A 12,251-nucleotide genomic window follows, 5' to 3' on the forward strand; every position below is an offset into this window, starting at 1 on the left:
TGACGTTTTAACAGTTTATTTTGAAGGTCATTTAAAAACAAAGTTAAAGACAATCTGAGAAAAAATTGCACAGAATATACTCATTAAATAAGTATGGTGATTAAATCAAAATAAGGAATATATGTTTTCTTCTGCAATTCCGGAAATAAGTTCTCTTGTCCTGACGGTTCTTATACTTCCAAAAAGGGGGAAAAATCATGGCAATTAAAGCTGCCTCTTAATCATGTAAATCTACAGTAGAAATCAAAATTTTCTGTTCTTCCCAGTAAGTCAGTTTCGATCTTCAAACTGTGCCTTGTTTTTTAAAAGATAGGATGCTAGAAATTCAATGGGATTTGGTGGTCTGTAAGGGAAAAGAAATCCAAAGTTTAGAAATTTATATTCTAAGCATATTAATTTAAATGTACTGTTCCATAACAAAAACACATCTTTTTCAGCTTAATTTTCATTTTACTTTCAAAGGCCATTTGTGGTAAATATGGTGAATGAAATATGCAAGTAAATCAGTCAACAACATAGTGAAAAGAAACTGAAAGTTTTGTTATGGTTTAAATCTGGTTTTAACACAATTCTAAAACACGAGTTTCAAAAATGTAATTTTTGGCAATGGGATGACAATTATGCAGGGGGGATAATGACTTAAAGGGGTCACGAGGGAGAATTCTGGGATCCTGACAGTATACAGTTTCTTGATCTAAGTCCAAGTTATGTGGCTACATTTGGATTCTGAAAACTCATCAAACTGTACACCTATGATACGCACAATTTTTCCTGCAGGTATTACCTTTCAATAAGAGTACAAAAACAATATAGGAAAATGGCTATAGCATCACTGAGACAAGTGGATGAACCCCCAAAAACTAATCAAAGGATTCAATCTTCATTTGGACAAAAAAGTACTGGTGTGTTTCTTTTTAAAAAGGCACCTCTCGGGATGCCTGGGTGGCTCAGTTGGTTTCAGTCCAGGTCATGATCCTGGGGTCCTGGGATCAAGCCCCATATCGGGCTCCTTGCTCAGCAGGGAGCCTGCTTCTCCCTCTGTCTGCCACTCCCCCTCCTTGTGCCCTCTCTCTCTGACAAGTAAATAAAATCTTTTCTTTTTTTATATTTTATTTATTTGACAGATAGAGATCATAGATAGGCAGAGAGACAGGCATAGAGAGAGAGGGGGAAGCAAGCTCCCTGCTGAGCAGAGAGCCTGACGTGGGGCTTGATCCCAGGACCCTGAGATCATGACCTGAGTGAAGGCAGAGGCTTAACCCACTGAGCCACCCAGGAACCCCAATAAAATCTTTTTTAAAAAGAAACAAAGTCACCTCTATTTTACTTCAAATACTTAAATCAATAATAGTTCTAATACTGCTACCACAGAGTACAACTAAGAAGTTAAACCTATTTTAAAATTAAGAAGTGGTAAGGGCGGGGCGCCTGGGTGGCTCAGTGGGTTAAGCCGCTGCCTTCGGCTCAGGTCATGATCTCAGAGTCCTGGGATCGAGTCCCGCATCGGGCTCTCTGCTCAGCAGGGAGCCTGCTTCCCTCTCTCTCTCTCTGCCTGCCTCTCCATCTACTTGTGATTTCTCTCTGTCAAATAAATAAATAAAATCTTTAAAAAAAAAAAAAAAAAGAAGTGGTAAGGGCATCTGGGTGACTCAGTTAAGCAGTTAAGCATCTGCCTTTGGCTCAAGTCATGATTCCAGGGTCCTGGTCTCTGGTCCACAGACGTCTGCTTCTCTCTCACCCTCTGCCTACTGCTCTGCTTACTTGTGCTCTGTCAAATAAATAAATAAAATCTTTAAAAGAAATTAAGTGGTGGGAAAATGAGGAATTGGAGGAAGGTGCTCAAAGGTACACACTTCCAGTTACAAGATGAATAAACATCAGGGCTATGATGTACGACACAATGAGCACAGCTAACACTGCTGTGGGATAGAGAGCGAAGTTGTTAAGGGGAGTACCTAACAGTTCTCATCACAAGAATTTCTTTTTTTTTTTTCTTTTTATTGCATCTATCTGAGATGGTGGATGTTAACTAAACCCACTGTGTAATCATTTCATAATATATGTAAATCAAACCACTACTCTATATGCCTTAGGCTTATACAGTGATATATATTAATTATTTCTCAATAAAACTAGGAAAAAATGTTAACAAAAAATATATTTCATATTATTACTTTTCCTTAAAGTATTCTTGCTAAGAAAACAAGTCAAAAGACAAAAAGTTGGGGAAATCAGCTATTTAAAATCCTACTATGAAAAGGCGTATTTAGGATTAATTTACAATGATCTCAAAATATTCCTTTGGATTTTAAACAATCTTTTGAACCACCTAGACTAAACAATTTTTCACACATTTATAATTAATTTCACGAATAATTTTGCCAGAATTCCTAACTTAAAAAGTGTATTTACCAATAGCATGTTACTTAAAAACTTCAAATTTTTCCTTCTAGCATTTAAAGCAGTATTTATAATCCCCCTATATCAACCTTCTGTAGATTAAGAATAAAAATATATATAAAAGAAACCCTATTTTAATTAACAGTATTAGAGCCAAGACATATCCTGCAGTCATAAACAAATCCTATTTTTTTTTTAAAGATTTTATTTATTTATTTGACAGACAGAGATCACAAGTAGGCAGAGAAGTAGGCAGAGAGAGAGGGAAGCAGGCTCCCTGCGGAGCAGAGAGCCCAAACGCGGGGCTCGATCCCAGGACCCTGAGATCATGACCTGAGCCGAAGGCAGTGACTTAACCCACTGAGCCACCCAGGCGCCCCATAAACAAATCCTATTTTATACACATAACCAACTTACGAAAACATTTTTCTTACTGGATTTGCTTATACAAAAAGAACTAAGGTAGGATTACAAGGAAAAAACATGTACAGAAAAAAACTTGTGATGCTGCTAACAAAGAAATATAAATCAAAATAGCTTGGCAAGACAAGTTTATAATAACACTCATGCTGCTGAGGTTATGATAGTGGAAGAAATTTGAGGACAAACTTTTGAAGAGAAAAGTGATTTTATGTGTCAAACACTTAATAATCATGTTCCTCAAACTAGCAAATCAACTCTTGTAAATTTATCATAAGAAAGTAATTAGGAGCGCCTGGGCGGCTCAGTCATTAAGCATCTAACTTCCCCTCCCACTTGGGTCAGAGCCCCACATCAGGCTCCCTACTGGTAGGGGAGGGGGGCGGGACAGGAAGCCTGCTCTTCCTCTCCTACTCCCCCTGCTTGTATTCCCTCTCTCACTGTGTCTCTGTCAAATAAATAAAATCTTAAATTAAAAAAAAAGAAAGAAAGAAAGAAAGAAGTAATTAAACAGGGATGCCTGGGTGGCTCAGTTATGTGTCTGCCTTCAGTTCAGGTCATAATCCCAGGGTCCTACTCAGTGGGGAGCCTGTTTCTCCCTCTACTTCTGTCCCTCCCCCCACCTCTTGCTCTCTTGAGCATGCTCTCAAAGAAATAAAATCTTAAAAGAAAAATTAAATAAAGGCAAAAGAAGCATTAAAACATATAAAGTGCTTGCTAATTTACATTAACAAAGAAAATTGGACCTACGTGTTCTACAATGAGAAAATGACTAAGTTAATTGCAGTGTTGTTACAATATCACAAAGGCTATGCAGAGATAAGGAAAAAGTTTTAAGTTATAATATTAAGTAAAAACACATATAATTACATGTATACCATGATTCTAAAGCTTTACAAACAGACATATGATCCAAAACTAGTAGAGATAAATCAAAAGTGTCTGAACTGATGAGATTATGGCTGACTTATTTTTAATTCTAACATCCATAAATTTCTTCTATTTTAAAAATAACACTACTAATGATATTCCTTTTTTTCTCTTTTTTTTAAACTAATGATATTTCAATTGGGGAAGTCTTTATTTAGCTTTCTCTGGTAACTCCATTTGCAGACAGTATCATCTTACCTTTCTTTCGCAAGCACAGCAAGTCCCTGTAATAAAATAGGCACAACTGTCTGATCCAGGTAGGCACGAGTTGGCAAAGACTGGAGATCCACTTTCTGTTTTGATGACTTTTCTGCATTAATCTTCTCATTGTCTACTATCCTCTAGTGGATTCAAAAAACATGCATATATATTACAAATAACTAGATTATTCTGAGCGCTAAACAAAAATTAATGGACATATGAAACTAATAAAAAAGGCAAATCAATGACTAGAAAGCTGATACTGAACAGCAAATCTCAAATAAAATCAGACCCGTTTCTAAATTCCATTTAAACTTTTCCTCTCTGAAGGCAATACAGTATCTCATTCTTTTCAGTGTGGGGCTTGAATTCAGGAGCCTGAGATCAAGCACTGCACATGCTATGGACTGAGTAAGCCACACATTCCTGTATCTCCAGATCCTACTCCTTCTCCCTTTCCTTTTGCCTGTTTAGGAGTAAATACAAGTGTTTTCTTTTTTTATATAAGAATACCTTCTTACACTATGCTTCAAAAAATTGAGATAGGACACTAAGTAGCACTGAATCACTGAGAAAGCTAGACCTGTTTCAATTCTTTCATTACAGACCGTATCAAGGACAAGACTCACTTTGGCATTGATAGGTCTGTAACACTTCTGTAACATTTGCTAAACTCTCTTAACCCAGAGAACAGGCAGAGCTTTCCAATGGCAATAGAATATACGTAAAATTTATTACCACCATTTTGTATTCAATTTTCATTTTTATGGTTATCCTCTATCAAAATGAAAATGTTTTTCCATTTGTTTCTTTAAAGAAATGCCTTCATGATTTTTTTTTAAATATTTTATTTATTTATTTGACAGACAGAGACCACAACAGACAGAGACCCAACCTTCGTGATTTTGAAAAGTGAAGAGAATTGGGGCACTTGGGTGGCTCAGTGGGTTAAGTTTCTGCCTTCAGCTCAGGTCATGATCTCAGGGTCCTGGGATCAGCCCAGCATTGGGCTCCCTGCTCAGAAGGGAGCCTGCTTCCCCCTCTCTGCCTGCCTCTCTGCCTACTGGTGGTCTCTGTCTGTCAAATAAATAAATAAAATCTCTGCTCAGTGGAGAGCCTAGATCCCCCTTTCTGCCTACTTGTGAACTGTCTGTCAAATAAATAAATAAAATCTTTTTAAAAAAATAAACAGAATAAATAAAAGTGTTCAGAATCAAGAAAAATATTAAGTAAACGATAGCCCAAAAATAGGGGAAATTACTAATCTGGAAAAGATCACTAATGTGATACTTAAATGATGTTTAAGAAACAACTTATAATTTCTACTCCTAAAGAATCCCCAAATTTTAGGTCTTTGACATAGATTCATCTGACACCAAGAACATCAAAAACTGCTTTATTGAAAAACTTCGCATTCTTTTACAAATTGACCATTTTAGAAACTTAGAAATAAGAGCCTATCTAAAAGGCAAAACATTGAGGCACCTGGGTGGCTCAGTGAGTTAAAGCCTCTGCCTTCGGCTCAGGTCATGATCCCAGGGTCCTGGGATGGAGCACCACATCGGGCTCTCTGCTCCGCAGGGAGCCTGCTTCCTCCTCTCTGCCTGCCTCTCTGCCTACTTGTGATCTCTGTCTGTCAAATAAATAAATAAAATCTTAAAATAATAAATAAAAGGCAAAACATTATTAAGAGCATTTTCATTTAAATGAACTTCTGGGAGAACCTGAGTGGCTCAGTCAGCGCCTGCCTTTGACTCAGGTCATGCATGGTCCTAGGGTTCTGGGATCAAGCCTCACATCAGACTCCCCACCTCAGAAGGAAGCCTACTTCTCCCTCTCTCTCTGACCCTCCCCTAGCTTGTGCTCACTCTCTCTCTCTCTCAAATTAATAAATTTTTAAAAATAAAATAAAACAAATGAACTTTTGGGACACCAGGCTCAGTTGGTAGAGCATGCAGTCTTGATCTCAGGGTGTGGGCTCAAGCTCCATATTGGGTATAGAGATTACTTAACAATAAAATCATTTTAAAAAAACTGAACTTTAACTTCAATCATACTCAAACTGGATATAAATGAGTCAACAACAACAAAAAAGAAAACATTTTCTAGACTTAGTTTTTTAGACAATTTTATTTTGTAAAAAGTGGTAGAAAACAAAAAAAAAAACTTTAATCATATACCCAAAATATATGTATAGACCATGGTTTCCAAAGATAGTTCCCAAAACTATGTCTACCAACTATTCTAATTTTGCTCATTTTCCATCTTTTTTGAGATTTATAATATTTAAGACAATAATGTTCTATACCTAGCTAATGGTAAAAGTTATTTATTTGCTCATGGATTAAGAAATTTATTGTTCCTTGGTAAATCTTAACAGATAATACTCATATACAACAAAAAAAACTAACCATTTACATGATATTCCAATGCCTTCAATAAGAAACAGCAACACCTGAACAATTCCTATAGATTTTATAATAAACCTCCTGACCAAATCCTCTCAATTTTTCAAATATTTAGTATCTACTATGTGCCTATTGCCATGATTAATTTTAGTTGAGCCCAAATCCTGAATTAAACTAAAAATATATACATCCAAATTACCACCCCCCAAAAGGTAAAAGGTGTTAACAATATACAACAATAATCACAAAAATGGGAAAAAAAATAAGGGGAGCCCTAGGATTGTCCCAGCTTACTACTTCCTGCCTTGAAAACTTATAAGATGCTTCCTGCCTAGAAAACTGATAGGATGCAAAGAAAACTTATAGAACCAAAGCAGCCCAGAAGTCTCCCTGAGCTGAGAAGCCAGACTTGAAACTTCAGGGAGATCAAAACAACTAGAATTTTTAGGACAAAGTATTGCAAAGTGCATGGAGAGGAGAGAGATGTGCAGAAAGAGACTAAAGAGATTGCGTAGCAGTCTTCAAGTGAATACTTATCAGGGTATGCATAACAGTAAACTACGCAAGACCAAGGAAAAAAACACCTAGAATGAGCAGGAGACAAAATCCCTACAGCTCATCCAAGGCCAGGAATAGTTCATGTTCCTGTGACCCAAAATTGGAAAACTGTAATACATGAAACACTGGGGGAAATGAAAGAGGAAGATATTAGGCCTAAATTAAAGGTTGGTCTTGTTCTACCTAACAAAGCTTAAAGCAAACCTCAAAAGAATCAAACTGTTCCTCAGTAACTTAAGTGTGTCCTAGGACAAAGCTCAAGAATGTCTGAAGGAGGGGGGCTGGGTGGCTCAGCCAGGTGAGCGACTTGCCTTACAGCTCAGGTCATGATCCTGGAGTCCCAGGATCCTGTCCCAAGTCAGGCTCCCTGTTGGGTGGAAAGTCTGCTTCTCCCTCTGACCCTCCCAGTTCTCCTGCTCTCACTTTCTCTCTCAAATTAAAAAACAAAAACAAACAAAACAAACAAAAAAAAAAAAACCTGAAAAAAAAGAAAGTTTGAAGGATTACAAAAATAAAAATAACCAGTACACAACAAGGTAAAATGCACAATGTCCAGCCTCCAATAAGAAATCACCATACAGGCAAAGAAGCAGGATATATTACCCATAATGAGGGAAAAATTCAACCTACAAAAATAGACCCAGAAATGATACAGATGATAGAACAGGCAGTGCTATTAACCAGTTATTATAACATCTTCCACACCTTCAAGAAGGGAGAGGAAAAATAACTAAATCAAGCTTAGAGAGTACTTTTGAAGAAATAATGGCTGAAATTTTTCCAAATTTCATGAAAATTCCAAAGCCACAGATCCAAGAAACTCGCACAATCCTAAGCATATTTTTATTTAAAGACTACACAAATTAATTAGTTAATTAATTAAAAATAAAAATTACACAGAAACATATCATATTGAATCATTTAAAACTCATAATAAAATCATAAAAGCACCAAAAGAATATACTTTAAGTATGCAGAAGCAAAGAAAGGAGTGATTGCAGATATCCTGTCAGAAACAATGTCAGCCGAAAAGACAGTGGAGCAAATCTATACCTAGCAAAAATATCTCAGCAATAAAGACCATAAAAAAAGGACAAAATAATGATTTTTCAGACATTCAGAAGTTTGAAGAATTCCTTACCAGCAGACCAGCAGACCTACACTACAAGAAATGTTAAAAGCAGCCCTTAAGGCAGAAGGAAATCTGGATCTACTAAAGAATGAAGAGTCAAGGGGCACTTGGGTAGCTCAGTTAAGCGTCTGCCTTTGGCTGAGGTCATAATCCTGGGTTCCCAGGACTGAGCCCCATATTCAGCTCCCTCTCAGAAGAGAGCCTCCTTCTCCCTCTCCCCCCACCTGCTTGAGCATGCTCTTCCATTGTCTCAAATAAATAAAATCTTAATTTAAAAAAAAAAGGAAGAGGGGCGCCTGGGTGGCTCAGTAGGTTAACCCTCTGCCTTCAGCTCGGGTCATGTATCAGGGTCCTAGACTCGAGCCCCACATCGGGCTCCCCTCAGCTCCCTCAGCAGGGAGCCTACTTCCTCCTCTCTCTCTGCCTGCCTCTCTGCCTACTTGTGATCTCGAAGAGTCAAGATGGCAAATATGGTAAAAGGTACATACATGGGTAACTGTGAAATATTCCTTTCTCTTACTGTTTAAATCTCTTCTAAGATAATTAACTTTTTATTTTTCTTTAAAAGGTTAATTACAGGATTTATAACATAAATGGAAGTAAAATATGTAACAGCAGTACAAAGGCCAGTTGTGAGGAAAAATGGGAGAATACTGTTGTATGGTTTTGGTTTGATCTTTTTTTTTTTTTTTTTTTTTAAGATTTACTTATTTAAGAGAGAGAGAGAGAGAACAAGCAGAAGGAAGGACAGAGAAAGAGAATCTTTCAAGCTCCTGCTGAGCTAGGAGCCTGACTGGGGGCTGGATCCCCCAACTCAAGAAATCATGACCTAAGCTGAAACCAAGAGTCCAACGCTCAACCGACCAGGCCACCCGGGCACCCTTTTTGTAAGGTTTTTGTACTATACACAAAATGAAATAATACCACTTGAAGGTAAATTGTGAAGTTAGACTTGCATGCTATAAACCGTAAAGCAAGCACCTAAAAAGAAATTATAACATATAAGCCAATAAAGAAAATAAAACAGACTAAGAGAAAAAGTAGCAGCAGCTAAAGACTAGCAGTTTCCAGACTTTCAAATACTACAACAAATTAAAGATTACACAATGAACAAAGGGGCTAACATAAGAATGTTTACACTATTTTGCCAAGTAAAAACTTACCAGTAAATAAACTCTTATTTTATACCATTAATTCATAAAGAATGGGCATTTTAAAATTACAGAAGCAGAAGACTGATCACCAAACAATGTATCATTATCAAACACTCCCTTGCTCTCACCTTTTTTCTCACTTTACCAGGGAAATTGGTCTGAGGACCTGAGAGAAAGACTCTCAGAATCACTGCTCATATGTATCATGACTCTGCCTTCATATACAAGCACCATCAAGAAAAGACTGCTGACAGGGCGCCTGGATGGCTCAGTTGTTAAGCATCTGCCTTCAGCTCAGGTCACGATCCCAGAGTCCTGGGATGGAGCCCCAAGTCAGGCTCCCCGCTGGGTGGGAAGCCTGTTTCTCCCTCTCCGACTCCCCCCTACTTGTGTTCCCCCTATCACTGTCTCTCTGCCAAATAGATAAAATCTTTAAAAAATAATAAATAATAAAAAGTTAAAAAAAAAAAAAGACTGTTGTCTATAAAGAAGTTTCTTAAATGAACAGAACACAAAGTGGTGTAGAGGATCTTCACCAGGTTCAATTAAAGATTACATTATGAAAAGAAGTTCTCTTCTTAATACTGATATCAAATGCAGAAACATTCCTAGCAATTTCATAAGGCACAGAGTGGCCATTCCACATGCCAGGGGACTCAATATCATCAACACAATTTAACTGTACCTCAAAAATGTCAACCTCCCTGTGTTTAACACAAAGCCCTCCACTTACTTTGTGGTGTCCTTACACAAGTTACTCAACTTCTCTGAGCTTTACAGGACTGAAAATATATAAAAATTACTTAGCAGTGTGCCTGGCACACAGTAAAAGTAAAGAAATGTTAGCAGCTGTTACTATCATTACTCTGCTTGGTAATACTCATGCTCACATTTATCCAAACTTAATCACTGGCAATGTCTTCTCCCCTGGCCCCCCAGTAAAACACACATATCCCCCAGAAACCTATTTTCCGAACCAATTTCACCCAGCTTTGGCTAATTCATTTGTCCTAGCATTTATTCATTCATTTACAAACAACTTCTACTTTTAAACAACAACCTCCTGGCACTTATATGAAAAAGCTCTAAGAAAATATACCTCCTTTTTTATGTTTTTCACATGAATTCTTTGAGTTCAGACTTAACTACGTAAGGCAAAAACAATGTCTATTACGTGTGTTACACCTTCCAATGGCATCTACTACTGAACGCAAAGAAATCAACATTTATTAAATGTTGACTCCACCAGCACACTATTCTACTTACAAAGACAATGGGTGCAATTTTAATGTGCAGTTTTTCGAAAGCATGTTCCAACAGATTCATTAATACCCACCATGTAAAACGATTGTGCCATTAGTAATGCATTTTCGTTTCTTTACATCATTTTCAGAAGTTCACCTCTTGACTCAAAACTAATTTGAACGTCCGTTTACCACGAAGTATTAGCACCGCTAACAAAACAGGCTACCCATAATTTGATACTATTTAGTTCATGCTGATAAAGTTTTCCCTTGTGCAAAGCAACCTAGTAAAAATGGATCCCAAGTTTTCTCCGGCTCATAAGAGACGTTCAGATACGGCATTAGACCCGGGCGAATTACCTCGACATTGTCTGTGAGACCGTACTCAGAGTGAGGGTTTTCTGCAACCTAGAAAACAAAACACAGGTCACTGAGACGTGAGCCACCTCTTCACGCTACACACCGCCACCCTGAAGCCAGGGCCTCCCGGTACCTGCGTCTGTCCTTCCAGCATCTGCTCTGGCTCCATGGCGGACCCTGCAAGTCACAATCCCCGGAAACCAGTCTTGGAAAACAAGAAGAACCGTGAGTTACCCGGGAGATTTCAACACGAAGATGCCAGGATGGAGTCCAGCCCAGCTCCCGACCCCGCCCCTCACCCCCACCTGGGCGCGGGAGCACCCGGAGCAGCAGAGGAGCAAGGTGGGACAGTCCAACACAGGGCGCCCGCATCAGGTCCGGAAGCTCCGCAGCTGTCCCAAGAACCTAGAAGAGGTGGAAAAGGTGGGGGGAAGGGAGCTGATTACCCGCGCCCAAGCCGCTGGTTCTTAAGAGCGCTGCACCGCTCCACCAACTCCCAGCACAAACCGCTTCAGCCGTAAGTGACGGATGTCGCACAACCGCCGCGCCTGCGCAGAACTCCCCGGCGGGCCTGGGTGGGGAAGGACTGGGTACTGTGCTGAGTCTACTTTTCCCTGTGTGGTCGACAGAGTGGCAAAAATCTGACCCCGGCGGTTGCGGGAGGCTAGTTTTTCAACCTGCCTACCCCAGGCGAGCAACACCCCAGCTGCAGACGCAGTGACCACCGCAGCTCTCAGGGGTTCGGCCCGCGCATCTCTTAGTGCTGCCTGAAGTCTTCCGCGGAAGCTCTTCAGCGTGGAAGCGAAATCATCCATCCACTGGGTGATTCTTACAAAAAAAAAATCAGACCTAAGCTAAACAGTCTACGAAAGAATGTCAATGTTTTATTCTAAAAAGGTGGGGGGGAAAGCAGCATTTGGGGATTTCATGGTAAGCTTTGATCGAATACTTAAATCTGTAAATATGCGATGTTAATGCTACCTTCCATTTGTATCAAAGTTTGCAAAAAGCAACTGGCTTTCCAAAGTGTGATACTGTTGATACTAATGTATTTGTAAAAAAAAAAAAAAAAAAAAACCAAAACAAAACACACACACACACAAAGGATGACTTGACTTGCCTCCTACATTCGTAAATAGCAAAGACGGTTGTTTTAATTACAATAAATTCCATTTATTTTTATGTAAATACAAGCGATACACTCATGAACGTTCCTACCTTTAATCCCATTTGTAGTAGCACTTGGTAATACGAAAATTTGAAAACCTAATATTAAATGTTTGGAGACTACATATGTCATATCAGTATAAGGGAATGTAAGCTATTAAAAGTCATGACTCTAGAAATACAGAAACATTGGTGATTATAATGTTAAGTTTTGAAAACGGTAGAATACATTTTGTTACTCTGCAAAAACTGAGTAGATAAAGATCTAAAATAAATT

The 12,251-nt window shown here is 38.5% G+C and overlaps 1 protein-coding gene across 1 annotated transcript; it reads right to left on the bottom strand.

Moving 5' to 3' along the window:
- Nucleotides 1–11,344, bottom strand: DPY30 (dpy-30 histone methyltransferase complex regulatory subunit). Its single transcript, XM_059407594.1, has 5 exons — nt 11,254–11,344; nt 10,941–11,012; nt 10,808–10,855; nt 3,949–4,091; nt 1–343 (listed from the first exon to the last, which is right to left on the bottom strand). The coding sequence occupies exons 2-5, from the start codon at nt 10,974–10,976 to the stop codon at nt 271–273; spliced, it is 300 nt and encodes a 99-aa protein (XP_059263577.1). The 5' UTR covers nt 10,977–11,012; nt 11,254–11,344; the 3' UTR covers nt 1–270.
- Nucleotides 11,345–12,251: the final 907 nt, after the last annotated feature.

Source organism: Mustela nigripes, chromosome 7 (assembly GCF_022355385.1).
Source record: "Mustela nigripes isolate SB6536 chromosome 7, MUSNIG.SB6536, whole genome shotgun sequence".
In the NCBI taxonomy this organism is placed as follows: domain Eukaryota; kingdom Metazoa; phylum Chordata; class Mammalia; order Carnivora; family Mustelidae; genus Mustela; species Mustela nigripes.